Source organism: Entelurus aequoreus, linkage group LG04, assembly GCF_033978785.1.
Source record: "Entelurus aequoreus isolate RoL-2023_Sb linkage group LG04, RoL_Eaeq_v1.1, whole genome shotgun sequence".
Taxonomy (NCBI): Eukaryota; Metazoa; Chordata; class Actinopteri; order Syngnathiformes; family Syngnathidae; genus Entelurus; species Entelurus aequoreus.
Genome location: NC_084734.1, coordinates 83,332,140 through 83,343,880, shown reverse-complemented (window position 1 = coordinate 83,343,880; position 11,741 = coordinate 83,332,140). Strand labels below are relative to the sequence as shown.

Sequence of the window (11,741 nt, the reverse complement as noted above, 5' to 3'; positions counted from 1 at the left end):
CCAGCACCAGGCTGCCAGCTGCCATGCAGTTGTCGTTGGCGTGATAAGCCACAGGGCAGCGCACACAGCGAGCCAAGCGACCTGCGCGCGGGAAAAAAAAAATTTATGCTGCGACTTCACTCATTTGTATTTTTTTCCACATGAATCTACTAGTATTTACTAGTATATAAACATTTGTGATACAGATATTCTCAGTTTTATCATTAAAAGGACACCTATGAGGATTTCCGCATTTTCTGACTTATAAATGCTACAATGCTACTTATGTTAAACAACGCCAAACCAAAAAATCATAAGGTTCATGCACTTGTAGGTAGGGATGATACTCGAAACCGGTTTTCCCGGTTGTTTGATAAGAAAAGAACCAAGTCCTCGGACTCGAAACCCTTTTTGAGAACCGGTACCCGTTATCGAGACCACTATAGTAAAGAAAAAGAGTTGATTCTTTATTCGAATCCCGTCCCGACCAGAAATGCTCCGTGGGACATCACAAGAATTGACGTCACGTAGCTCAGTCATTAGGCGCAGATAGCGAAAGCAGGAAAACAATGGACGGGAAAAAGCGCTCCAAGGTGTAATAAAGTTCAAAACAAAAGCTATAATCCATCGAATAACTTTACTGAGAGATTTTAGCAGGGTAAAACACATGACGAACACTTTTACGACCAACCGGAAACATAGCAACCAGGCTAGCAACGCACCTCCTTTACGGCAGCTGTCGCAACGTTCTTAAAACAACCGCAGCACATACATATATATATATATACAACATATCTCCCTTTTTTAACTTTCGTTTTTCTTTCCTTGTAAACAAAACAAAATCACACTGTAGATGTGTTGTCTGTCTAATTATAAATAATGCAGACGAGGCGTGTTGGCTGAGTTCTTGACGTTTACTTTCACAGCGTGGCAACATGCAACACTTTTCGGGGCTACCGCGCATGCTCGTAACTCCCGTTGCATGCTGGGTAGTGTAGTTGTTATATTCTCTAGCTCATAACATTTTTCCCACTATAAAGAAATAATGTTAACTCAATAAAGTGTATTTCTTTTTTAGCTTTAACTTTTCATTTTTTAGCATTGTAACCACATTTGCAAACAACTTTTCTCTTCATAGAATTTTCTTTCAATAAAGAAATAAAGTGCAAAAATGTCAAAGCATCATAACAAACAGTTATGTCAAATAGCAGCAGAAGTGCACTTTTTGGAGAGCTGTATTATTTTCAGTTTTGTGCCCAAGGGACTGATTTTATTTAACACTATATTATTATTTATACACCTATAGTGATCACAGAGACAGGTTGTTTTTGTGTTACTGTATATATTTGTTTCTCTGAAAAATCCCACTTAATATACTTTGGGTAACAACAGTCAATATTTATTTATTTTATTTTATTTTTTTAGGTGGGTAACAGTCAATATTTATTTATTTATTAGATTAAATTGTTTTCTTATATAATAAAAGTGAGCTTTTGTTAAACCAAATATTGTGTGTTTTTTTCCATATACAACAACCTATCTGGACTCGATAAGAGAATCGATAAGGAATCGGTTCGATAAGAGGATTCGATAATAGGCTCGAACTGGATAATTCCTTATCAAACATCATCCCTACTTGTAGGTGAGCTTGTGCGCAGTTTTTGAAGTCTTTTTTTTAAGATTGACTACGTTGTAACATCACAGTGAGGTGGACTTACACATGTGGTCATTCTTGCACATGCTGTGTTGGCAAGCCTCCTCACATTTTGCTGCCAGTGGAGCTTCTACATATTACTTCTCGCCTGTTCTATGTCAATAAAATAAACTGTAAATTAAAAAAAACTTCCGTGTTTGTCTGCTATGAAATTGGATTTGCCGCTAAGCACGCATGTAAAAAAATGTTGACATTACTACTTTGTTTGAGGAAACACAAGATAAAGTATTATTTTCATCTTGGCATGCGCATCGTAACACCTATGTGCGACATGCATTGACAAAAATGCTGGTAAAGCTATTTTTGATGAAACCGAAAGTGTGCAGGTGTACCTAATGTTGTGACCGGTGAAGCTATATATATTGTTTGACGATTATAAAAAAAAAAATAGCGATGTTTGTTTTCAAAATTTCTCATAAACATTGTACATTTTCAAGAGATATTTTCCGATACGGAGCGTAGGCTGTTTCTGGGAACGCCTCAACAGATGAACAGCTTGCAGACAATCAAAAAATGGGTTATAAACGTGACCGTGGAACAAAATTCACACAAAATATATCCAATAAATATCTAAACCACAAATAATTGTTTTAAATGGAGATTAGAATCATTATATATCACCTTTAAATAAATGGTCAATGACTTATAGGCAGTTAGTTGCTGACTCCCACCCATGTAAAGACATTTTTAGAGGTGGGTAGTAACGCGCTACATTTACTCCGTTACATCTACTTGAGAAACTTTTGGGATAAATTGTACTTCTAAGCAGGGGCGCCGAAAAGGGGGGGTAAAGGAGACGGATTCTAGGGGCCCATGATGGAGGGGGGCCCAGAGAGGCCCCTAATGATGATGAAATTATAATACAGGGGGCCCTGTAAAGATTCTTTTCATGGGGCCCAAAATCCCTAGCGGCGCCCCTGCTTCTAAGAGTACCGGTAGTTTTAATGCAACATACTTTTACTTGAGTATATTTATATAGAAGAAACGCAACTTTAACTCCGCTCCATTTATCTACATTCAGCTCGCTACTCGCTACTGATTTTTATCGATCTGTTAATGCACGCTTTGTTTGTTTTGGTTTGTCAGACAGACCTTCAAAGTAGGATCTATCGCATGCCTGCGTTTCACCAATCAAATACAGTCACTGGTGACGTTGGACTCCGTTTCACCAATCAAACAGAGCCAGACGGTCACATGATTAACTGCACATAAAGTTTCAGCGGCAAACAACAAGCTTAAGCTTACATGAACTCAACGTCAAATTTGAGGAAGCACATCGCGGTAAGTAACGTTAGTAGATATTTTGGCTGTCACGGTAGGCTGATGTTAGCTTCCCTACTATGAATCACTGTCAAATGTACATTTATTAACGCACTGCAGCCTCATAGACACACAGACAGAGACACACAGTCGCACACACACTCAGGCATGCATAGAAACACCAATCAGAAGTGCACAGTGTGTTCCCAGGTGCAGCACACACCTATCAGTTTATGGTTTGCGTAAAGGCTAACTTGTTATTTTCCTTTGTAATCTCTGCCCACTGAGCCTATGGTGCTGTTAAGTTATTGTGGCTCAATTTGCCTTAATTTTTTTTTATGTTAATGTATTATTATTTAATATATATTATCGTTTTAGTTGCTTGAGAGATATTCCTGGTTCTTAATTTGCTCATTGCTATTTTTATGTTTTTGTGCATTATTTGTTGCCGTCATCATTAAACGAACAGGTTACTCATCAGTTACTCAGTACTTGAGTAGTTCTTTCACAACATACTTTTTACTTTTACTCAAGTAAATATTTGGGTGACTACTCCTTACTTTTACTTGAGTAATAAATCTCTAAAGCACGGGTCCCCAAACTACGGCCCGCGGTCCCAAGTATTACAAAAAAAAAACAACTAAAAAAATAAAATAAAAATCTGTCTTTTCTTATCCACTTTGTACCGCTTGCTACTCACGGTGTCTCCTAGCCGCTCAGGCAAATCATCGCGTGCGCGGAAAGTGTGTGTGTGTGTGTATATATATATATATATATATATATATATATATATATATATATATATATATATATATATATATATATATACTACCGTTCAAAAGTTTGGGGTCACCCAAACAATTTTGTGGAATAGCCTTCATTTCTAAGAACAAGAATAGACTGTCGAGTTTCAGATGAAAGTTCTCTTTTTCTGGCCATTTTGAGCGTTTAATTGACCCCACAAATGTGATGCTCCAGAAATTCAATCTGCTCAAAGGAAGGTCAGTTTTGTAGCTTCTGTAACGAGCTAAACGGTTTTCAGATGTGTGAACATGATTGCACAAGGGTTTTCTAATCATCAATTAGCCTTCTGAGCTAATGAGCAAACACATTGTACTATTAGAACACTGGAGTGATAGTTGCTGGAAATGGGCCTCTATACACCTATGTAGATATTGCACCAAAAACCAGACATTTGCAGCTAGTATAGTCATTTACCACATTTGCAATGTATAGAGTGTATTTCTTTAAAGTTAAGACTAGTTTAAAGTTATCTTCATTGAAAAGTGCAGTGCTTTTCCTTCAAAAATAAGGACATTTCAATGTGACCCCAAACTTAAGTTTGGGGACCCCTGCTCTAAAGTAACAGTACTCTTACTTGAATACAATTTCTGGCTACTCTACCCACCTCTTGACATAAAAGCATGGAGCTGTGTGAGGAGCTTCAATTCAATCCAGCTTATATGGTCAAACTTTTGGGGTTTACTAACGGCGCCACTTCTTACCTTTGGTACAGCAGGAATTGAGAGGATTGGTGATGTGGCACGACAGACAAACATGTAAGGGGCAGCGAAAGGTTTTGTTATGTGGCTGCGTGGCAGAGAAGGTCATGATGCAGTCGGTGTGATAGAACTTCCCGCACAGTGGGATCATGCACCGCTTCACACCATTGTCAGACTTCTTACACACAAAGCAAGTGAGAACGCCTGCAAAAAAAGGAGACAAAGAAAATGATGCGCTTTCAGTTGATTAAAGACAAGCATATCATTCATGGCAGAAACAAGGCGCACCCACCGGAGGTGCATTGTTGGCAAAGGAACTTTCCCTTGGGCGCCCCAGAAAAACCAATGCACTGTGGGTGAAAGGCTCCATAGCAGTGGCCGTCACAGAGCAGAAGGTCTCCGGTCCTCTCACACACCTACACAAATGTATCATAAGACACATGGTCAAGTGCCTCTTAAAATAATGTATAAGTATAAAAAGGCAAGCTCAAAAGTAGAGATGTCCGATAATAGCTTTTTTGCCGATATCCGATATTGTCCAACTCTTAATTACCGAAACCGATATCAACCGATACCGATATATACAGTTGTGGAATTAACACATTATTATGCCTATTATTGTTGTGATGCCCCGCTGGATGCATTAAACCAGGGGTGTCAAACTCAAATACAGAGTGGGCCAAAATGTAAAACTGAACAAAGCCGCGGGCCAAGGTTGAACAAATTAACCTTTTAATAGGGACCCAAACAAGTTTTGCATTGAATATTGAACAAGAAAGGCTTATATAACTTCATAGTGACATGCAAAATCGGGTTTCAAATAATAATAATAATTAAAAAATATCAATGGCACATCAAATACAATTTAACTAAAAATGGAATGCCTCTTTTCTATTTGCAGCCTTCTGAGGTAAATATCAACATTAACTTTTTCCACAGGCTAATACATTTGAAAATAAAATAACAATGAGTAAACCAACCATTCAGGACTTTAAACTGCTCAGTTTGCAACACACTGATCTAATCTGATGTGCCCAAGCCAGATACCTGCCATCTTTTCTTGGATGCTAGTTCATTAATGTCGGGGCTCAGGCTTTGAGCTGAGGCAACCTTCATTATCGAACGAAGGTGTTCATCAGTCATTATATCTCGTAGTCCACCCGGACCACAGTCTTGGGGGCCTTTAAGGTCGACTACGAGCTGTCGTCACGTCTGCTTTGCATCCATTCGAACTACATGCCGGCCCGATCACAAAATATGTGCGGGGTATGTATGCACAAACATGTGAATGCAATCCATGCTTAATCAACAGCGATACAGGTTACACTGAGGGTGCCCGTATAAACTACTTTTACACTGTTAGAAATATACGCCACACTGTGTGAATCCACACCAAACAAGAATGACAAACACATTTCGGGAGAACGTCCGCACCGTAACACAACATAAACACAACAGAACAAATACCCAGGACCCTTTGCAGCACTAACTCTTCCGGGACGCTACAAAATACACCCCCGCTACCACCCCACACACACACCTTGTAGCGGAAGAGTTAGTGCTGCAAAGGGTTCTGGGTATTTGTTCTGTTGTGTTTATGTTGTGTTACGGTGCGGATGTTCTCCCGAAATGTGTTTGTCATTCTTGTTTGGTGTGGGTTCACAGTGTGGCGTATATTTCTAACAGTGTAAAAGTTGTTTATACGGGCAACCTCAGTGTAACCTGTATCGCTGTTGATTAAGTATGCGTTGCATTCACTTGTGTGTGCGTGCAGAAGCCGCACATATTATATGATTGGGCCAGCATTCGGACTGGATGAAAAGCGGACGTGACTATCATTGGGAGGGGCAGTGAAATTGGGAGTCTCCCGGGAGGGTTGGCAAGTATGAGAATTGGGAAGTATGAGAATTAGCGGTGAATGAGGCGTTACCGCGGCACTGCCGCTGTATATAATCGGCGGGCCAGCTCCAGTGTTAATTTGATTTCGCCTCAAGGGCCAAGTGAAATTACACCAGAGTTTGACACCCATGCATTAAACAATGTAACAAGGTTTTCCATAATAAATCAACTCAAGTTATGGAAAAAAATGCCAACATGGCACTGCCATATTTATTATTGAACTCATAATGTGCATTATTTTTTTTAACATGCCTCAAAACAGCAGCTTGGAATTTGGGACATGCTCTCCCTGAGAGAGCATGAGGAGGTTGAGGTGGGCGGGGCTGAAGTGTGTGTGTAGGGAGTAGCGAGGGGTGTATATTGTAGCGTCCCGGAAGAGTTAGTGCTGCAAGGGGTTCTGGATATTTGTTCTGTAGTGTTACGGTGCGGATGTTCTCCGGAAATGTGATTGTCATTCTTGTTTGGTGTGGGTTCACAGTGTGGCGCATATTTGTAACAGTGTTAAAGTTGTTTATACGGCCTCCCTCAGTGTGACCTGTATGGCTATTGACCAAGTATGTATTGCATTCACTTTTGTGTGTGAAAAGCCGTAGATATTATGTGACTGGGCCGGCAAGCAAAGGCAGTGCCTTTAAGGTTTATTGGCGCTCTCTACTTCTCCCAACGTCCGTGTACAACTCAGCACAGCGGCGTTTTAAAAAGTCATACATTTTACTTTTTGAAAGAGATACTGATAATTTCCGATATCACATTTTAAAGCATTTATTGGCCGATAATATCGGCAGTCCGATATTATCAGACATCTCTAAGAAAAACGCTTGAAAACAAACAAAGAAAAGACCTGTGTGTTCTTGTCTCTCATAATGATTGTGAACAGTAGGCAAAATTCCAAAAAAAGTGCAGTTCCACTTGAAGTCGAGAAAATGTAAAAGAATATCAGGCATGCCCTCTATTACGTTAAGAAATTGCCAATATAATAAGTTTACATAAATGTTTGTGACTGAAATGTCGTTATCTCTCTTAAAGTCCAAAAATTAAGCAAAGAAAAGTAACACGGCAATAGATCTTATTTGTTTATTTTTTTGCACTACCTCAGATAGAAGTGTGTTTGCCTAGTTTCTTTTGTATTGTTTGTTATTTAACGCTGTGGTTCTGTTAACTGTTACATGTTATAAACAGAGGTTTAACTCTGTCCTCCTATTCTGGGTCAGTGCCGCCTGTCAAGCAAAACCTTTTGGCTTGTTTGGGACTCAGCAAATAACCATCAATAAGTAATTGACCATTTGCCTATTCATTGTAAGACTTTGGGACTATATGTAACTCACGAATGCTAGCACGTCTTACAAATGATTGAATAATAGAGCACATTAGGATTTTTAGGTTTGGTATAAAACGTTACACCTGACCCGCTGTCCTGGCGTTCGCTTATACATGGTTGTATTTGATTTTCGATCTTCCATTGTGCAGTTCATAAATATTCATGAGCATCATCTCACCTGACAGACATTCTCCTTTAGGGAAGTAGCACTTATTTTCCCTTTAACATCCACTTGGGAAGACAGGCTGTCAGACAAACTGTTAGAAAGCACCTATAGAAACCGAGACATTGCAGTAAGTGTCCATCCTAAACAACAGATGGTCACACTACAATATGAAGTGGAAAAAGATGATACGACGTGTTCACCTCAGCTTTAAGATTTTCTGTGTTAGGTTTCTCTTCAGTGCTGCAGGGTGTCACTTCGTTCTCCTGTTTAGGGGACTTCGGTTCCAACAGGACAGGCAGTGTTTCGGGAGTGAGAACTCTGGTATCCTCTTTGGCCTCGGAAGTTGGAGAGGCAGTAGATTTGCTGGGAACGGGTTTGTCTTTCTTTATGGGTTCATCCTGTCCAGAACAAATGTACATTTATTTGAGATTGTGTATGTGTATAGTACTTTTGACAGTTTAGGACAAATACTGACCACGTTTTCTTTAAGTTTGTGCTTTGGAAGTATCACAGTTTTCTTGACCAACACCTTTACTTCAGTTAAAAGTCCAAGGGGGCACTTTGGCTCCTGCATGGAAATGTGTTAAATATCACCCATCAAACACTTTCAAATGCAATGTGGGGCACATTAGACTTGAACATTACATCACCCATCAGATTATGATGGGATACCATCATGGTAATAATAACACCGAAACTGACCATTGCTTAGACATTTATTTGAGACTTTCACCAGGGACAAGGGGAAAACGGTCAACAATGAAGCATTTTTGAACCAACGTTTTTTTTCACATTCCCTTACTGTATTTCTCTTCTTCAGATTTTGTGTGATATATTATACTGTAGCGGTTGATTTAAGGACATAATTCACCACACCTGTTATACGCTTATTTAATTGATAGATAATAGGGTGTTATAACTTTGTTAAGTGCTGTGGTTAGGGTTGGTCATCATATCAATTTGGACGATTCCTGTTCTAATTCCTCGTTTCGATTCAAATTCCCAACAATTCTTAAATTTCAATTTTTTTAAGAGGCAGTGTCAAACATTTACGGTACTATGAATTTCTCACAGCTATTTTCAACTAGTATATAAATATCAAACCTTTGAGCTTGAATATAAATGTTATGAAGTGTGGAATACAAAAATATAAGTACAATTTGGGAAATAAAACTATTGATCATATACTGACACTAACTTTGGTTTCAACACAACAATTTATGGATTGATGCATACTCCCCTTCGCAAATGGTTGACAGTGGCCACTAAAGCGCAACCGAGCAGCCCAACAGTTGTTATATTATCCTCCCTCTAGACCAGGGGTCACCAACCCTTTTGAAACCAAGAGCTACTTCTTGGGTACTGATTAATGCGAAGGGCTACCAGTTTGATACACACTTAAATAAATTGCCAGAAATAGCCAATTTGCTCAATTTACCTTTAACTCTATGTTATTATTAATAATGAATGATATTTACACTAAATTGAACGGTTTAAAAGAGGAGAAAACACGAAAAAAATGACAATTACATTTTGAAACATAGTTTATCTTCAATTTCGACTCTTTAAAATTCAAAATTCAACCGAAAAAAAAGAAGAGAAAAACTAGCTAATTCGAATCTTTTTGAAAAAATTAAAAAAAGAATTTATGGAACATCATTAGTAATTTTTCCTGATTAAGATTACTTTTAGAATTTTGATGACATATTTTAAATAGATTAAAATCCAATCTACACTTTGTTAGAATATATAACAAATTGGACCAAGCTATATTTTTAACAAAGACAAATCATTATTTCTTCTAGATTTTCCAGAACAAAAATTTTAAAAAAAATTCAAAAGACTTTGAAATAAGATTTAAATTTGATTCTACAGATTTTCTAGATTTGCCAGAATATTTTTTTTTAATTTTAATCATAATAAGTTTAAAGAAATATTTCACAAATATTCTTCGTCGAAAAAACAGAAGCCAAAATTAAGAATTAAATTAAAATGTATTTATTATTCTTTACAATAAAAAAAAATGTACTTGAACATTGATTTAAATTGTCAGGAAAGAAGAGGAAGGAATTTAAAAGGTAAAAAGGTATATGTGTTTAAAAATCCTAAAATCATTTTTAAGGTTGTATTTTTTCTCTAAAATTGTCTTTCTGAAAGTTATAAGAAGCAAAGTAAAAAAAAATATGAATTTATTTAAACAAGTGAAGACCAAGTCTTTAAAATATTTTCTTGGATTTTCAAATTCTATTTCAGTTTTGTCTCTCTTAGAATTAAAAATGTCGGGCAAAGCGAGACCAGCTTGCTAGTAAATAAATAAAATGTAAAAAATAGAGGCAGCTCACTGTTAAGTGCTGCTATTTGAGCTATTTTTAGAACAGGCCAGCGGGCTACTCATCTGGTCCGTACGGGCTACCTGGTGCCCGCGGGCACCGCGTTGGTGACCCCTGCTCTAGACTCTTATTAATCTACCTTACTTTCTGCTGTAATACACTTCCATCTACACTTCTTAAACTTTACTAAACAGTGATTTCTTGTGTTGTTCCAAGCTATTTTAGAGGCTAGTTTAGCAATTAACAAAGTGGTAGCACAACTTAACAAATCGCAAGCCACATTTTTTGCGAAGAGAGATTTTATAACACTTCTGTACTGGCTATTATCCGACCTGTGGCTATTGAGTACGTATGCACAAAAGTCAGTCACTGCTTACCTCTTTCTTCACAGGAACAGAGACTTCTTCAATGGTACAATCCAAAACTTTGTGCGACAGCTTCCGAGGCCTCTTTCTTTCTGCTGCTAAGTCTGTAACTAGGGGCACATATGTTTCACTTTTTTAATAACCAACAACGTGATGAGCTGACTTGGTTAAAACACAGAATTACCAGAATTGAGAGGTAGATCAGCTTCTTCGGCTGTGTCAGTGTCTAAATGGGGCTGACTTGTGGCTGAGGTTGAGGAGGGCCCTTCAGGGGGGCATTCATCTTGAGATGGACTATGCGATTCTGTTGCCGGAGGTGCAGAGGGCGCCATTGAGGGTGACAATGAGGTAATGGTCTCCGGTTTGATGTTGGTATCCGGGTGCAGCGATACAATTTCACTGGTGTCACTAGGATCCTGAGACACAAACATGCTTATTTAACAACATTCATCAATCTGACCTTTGACATCAACTATTTTGAGCATACCAATGCTGAAATCCAAATTCCAAACTATACAATAGGCAAATTAGGAGGCAAGCTCAAAATTGTGGAATGAAAAGCAACCTGTTGGTTTTGCCTGAATTTCGTTCAAAATAAGTGAGGTTCTTGCATTGACTGAAAATAAACCCTGAATGGTTAAAGAACATTGGTTGACAGGCAGAGCTGCAAAAGGGAAAATTAACAAAAGCAATGGAACAGCAGACCGTGACATCTAATATGTAAGACAATATGCACATCGATGAATACTGTGTGAACATTACCCTATAACAGACCTGGGCAAATTAAGGCCCGGGGGCCACATGCGGCCCGTTGAGCTTTTCAATCTGGCCAGCCGGACATTCCCAAATAATTTTCTTAGATCTTTAAGATGGAAACTGTAGCTGCCATTATGATGTGCAGTGATGTTTTCTAATGACCTTAAGTCTTGAACTATACAAAGTATTTCAATGGTTGGAATCTGCGCTTTTGGATGATATACCAGTTACTATGGTAATCTAATTAGTTACTATGGTCATCTAATTAGTTACTATGGTCATTTACGTCACAGCAGCTCAGACGAGGCACCAAGCGGTGTGGGCGGGAAGCGTTTCCACAGACGCGGAAGGAGATTTTCACAACAAAGTTCTAAATCTTAGTGATATATCAGATTGTAGGTGGGTTTATTTTGTACCCTTCGCGTTCATATTTCACTGTTTGTTGCATTTTT

General features: G+C 38.3%; 1 protein-coding gene across 2 annotated transcripts in view; it reads right to left on the bottom strand.

The window, feature by feature from the left end:
* The window catches only part of nsd1a (nuclear receptor binding SET domain protein 1a), a 49,762-nt gene that overhangs the window by 18,400 nt on the left and 19,621 nt on the right, over nt 1-11,741 (bottom strand). For both annotated transcript variants that reach the window (XM_062045880.1, XM_062045879.1), the window contains exons 8-15: nt 10,718-10,949; nt 10,546-10,643; nt 8,314-8,406; nt 8,039-8,236; nt 7,851-7,943; nt 4,748-4,871; nt 4,459-4,659; nt 1-81 (exon numbers count right to left, since the gene is read on the bottom strand). The exon at nt 1-81 is cut by the window's left edge and continues 99 nt beyond it. In XM_062045880.1, coding sequence (XP_061901864.1) covers nt 1-81; nt 4,459-4,659; nt 4,748-4,871; nt 7,851-7,943; nt 8,039-8,236; nt 8,314-8,406; nt 10,546-10,643; nt 10,718-10,949 — 1,120 coding nt within the window. The remainder of the gene's footprint in view (nt 82-4,458; nt 4,660-4,747; nt 4,872-7,850; nt 7,944-8,038; nt 8,237-8,313; nt 8,407-10,545; nt 10,644-10,717; nt 10,950-11,741) is intronic.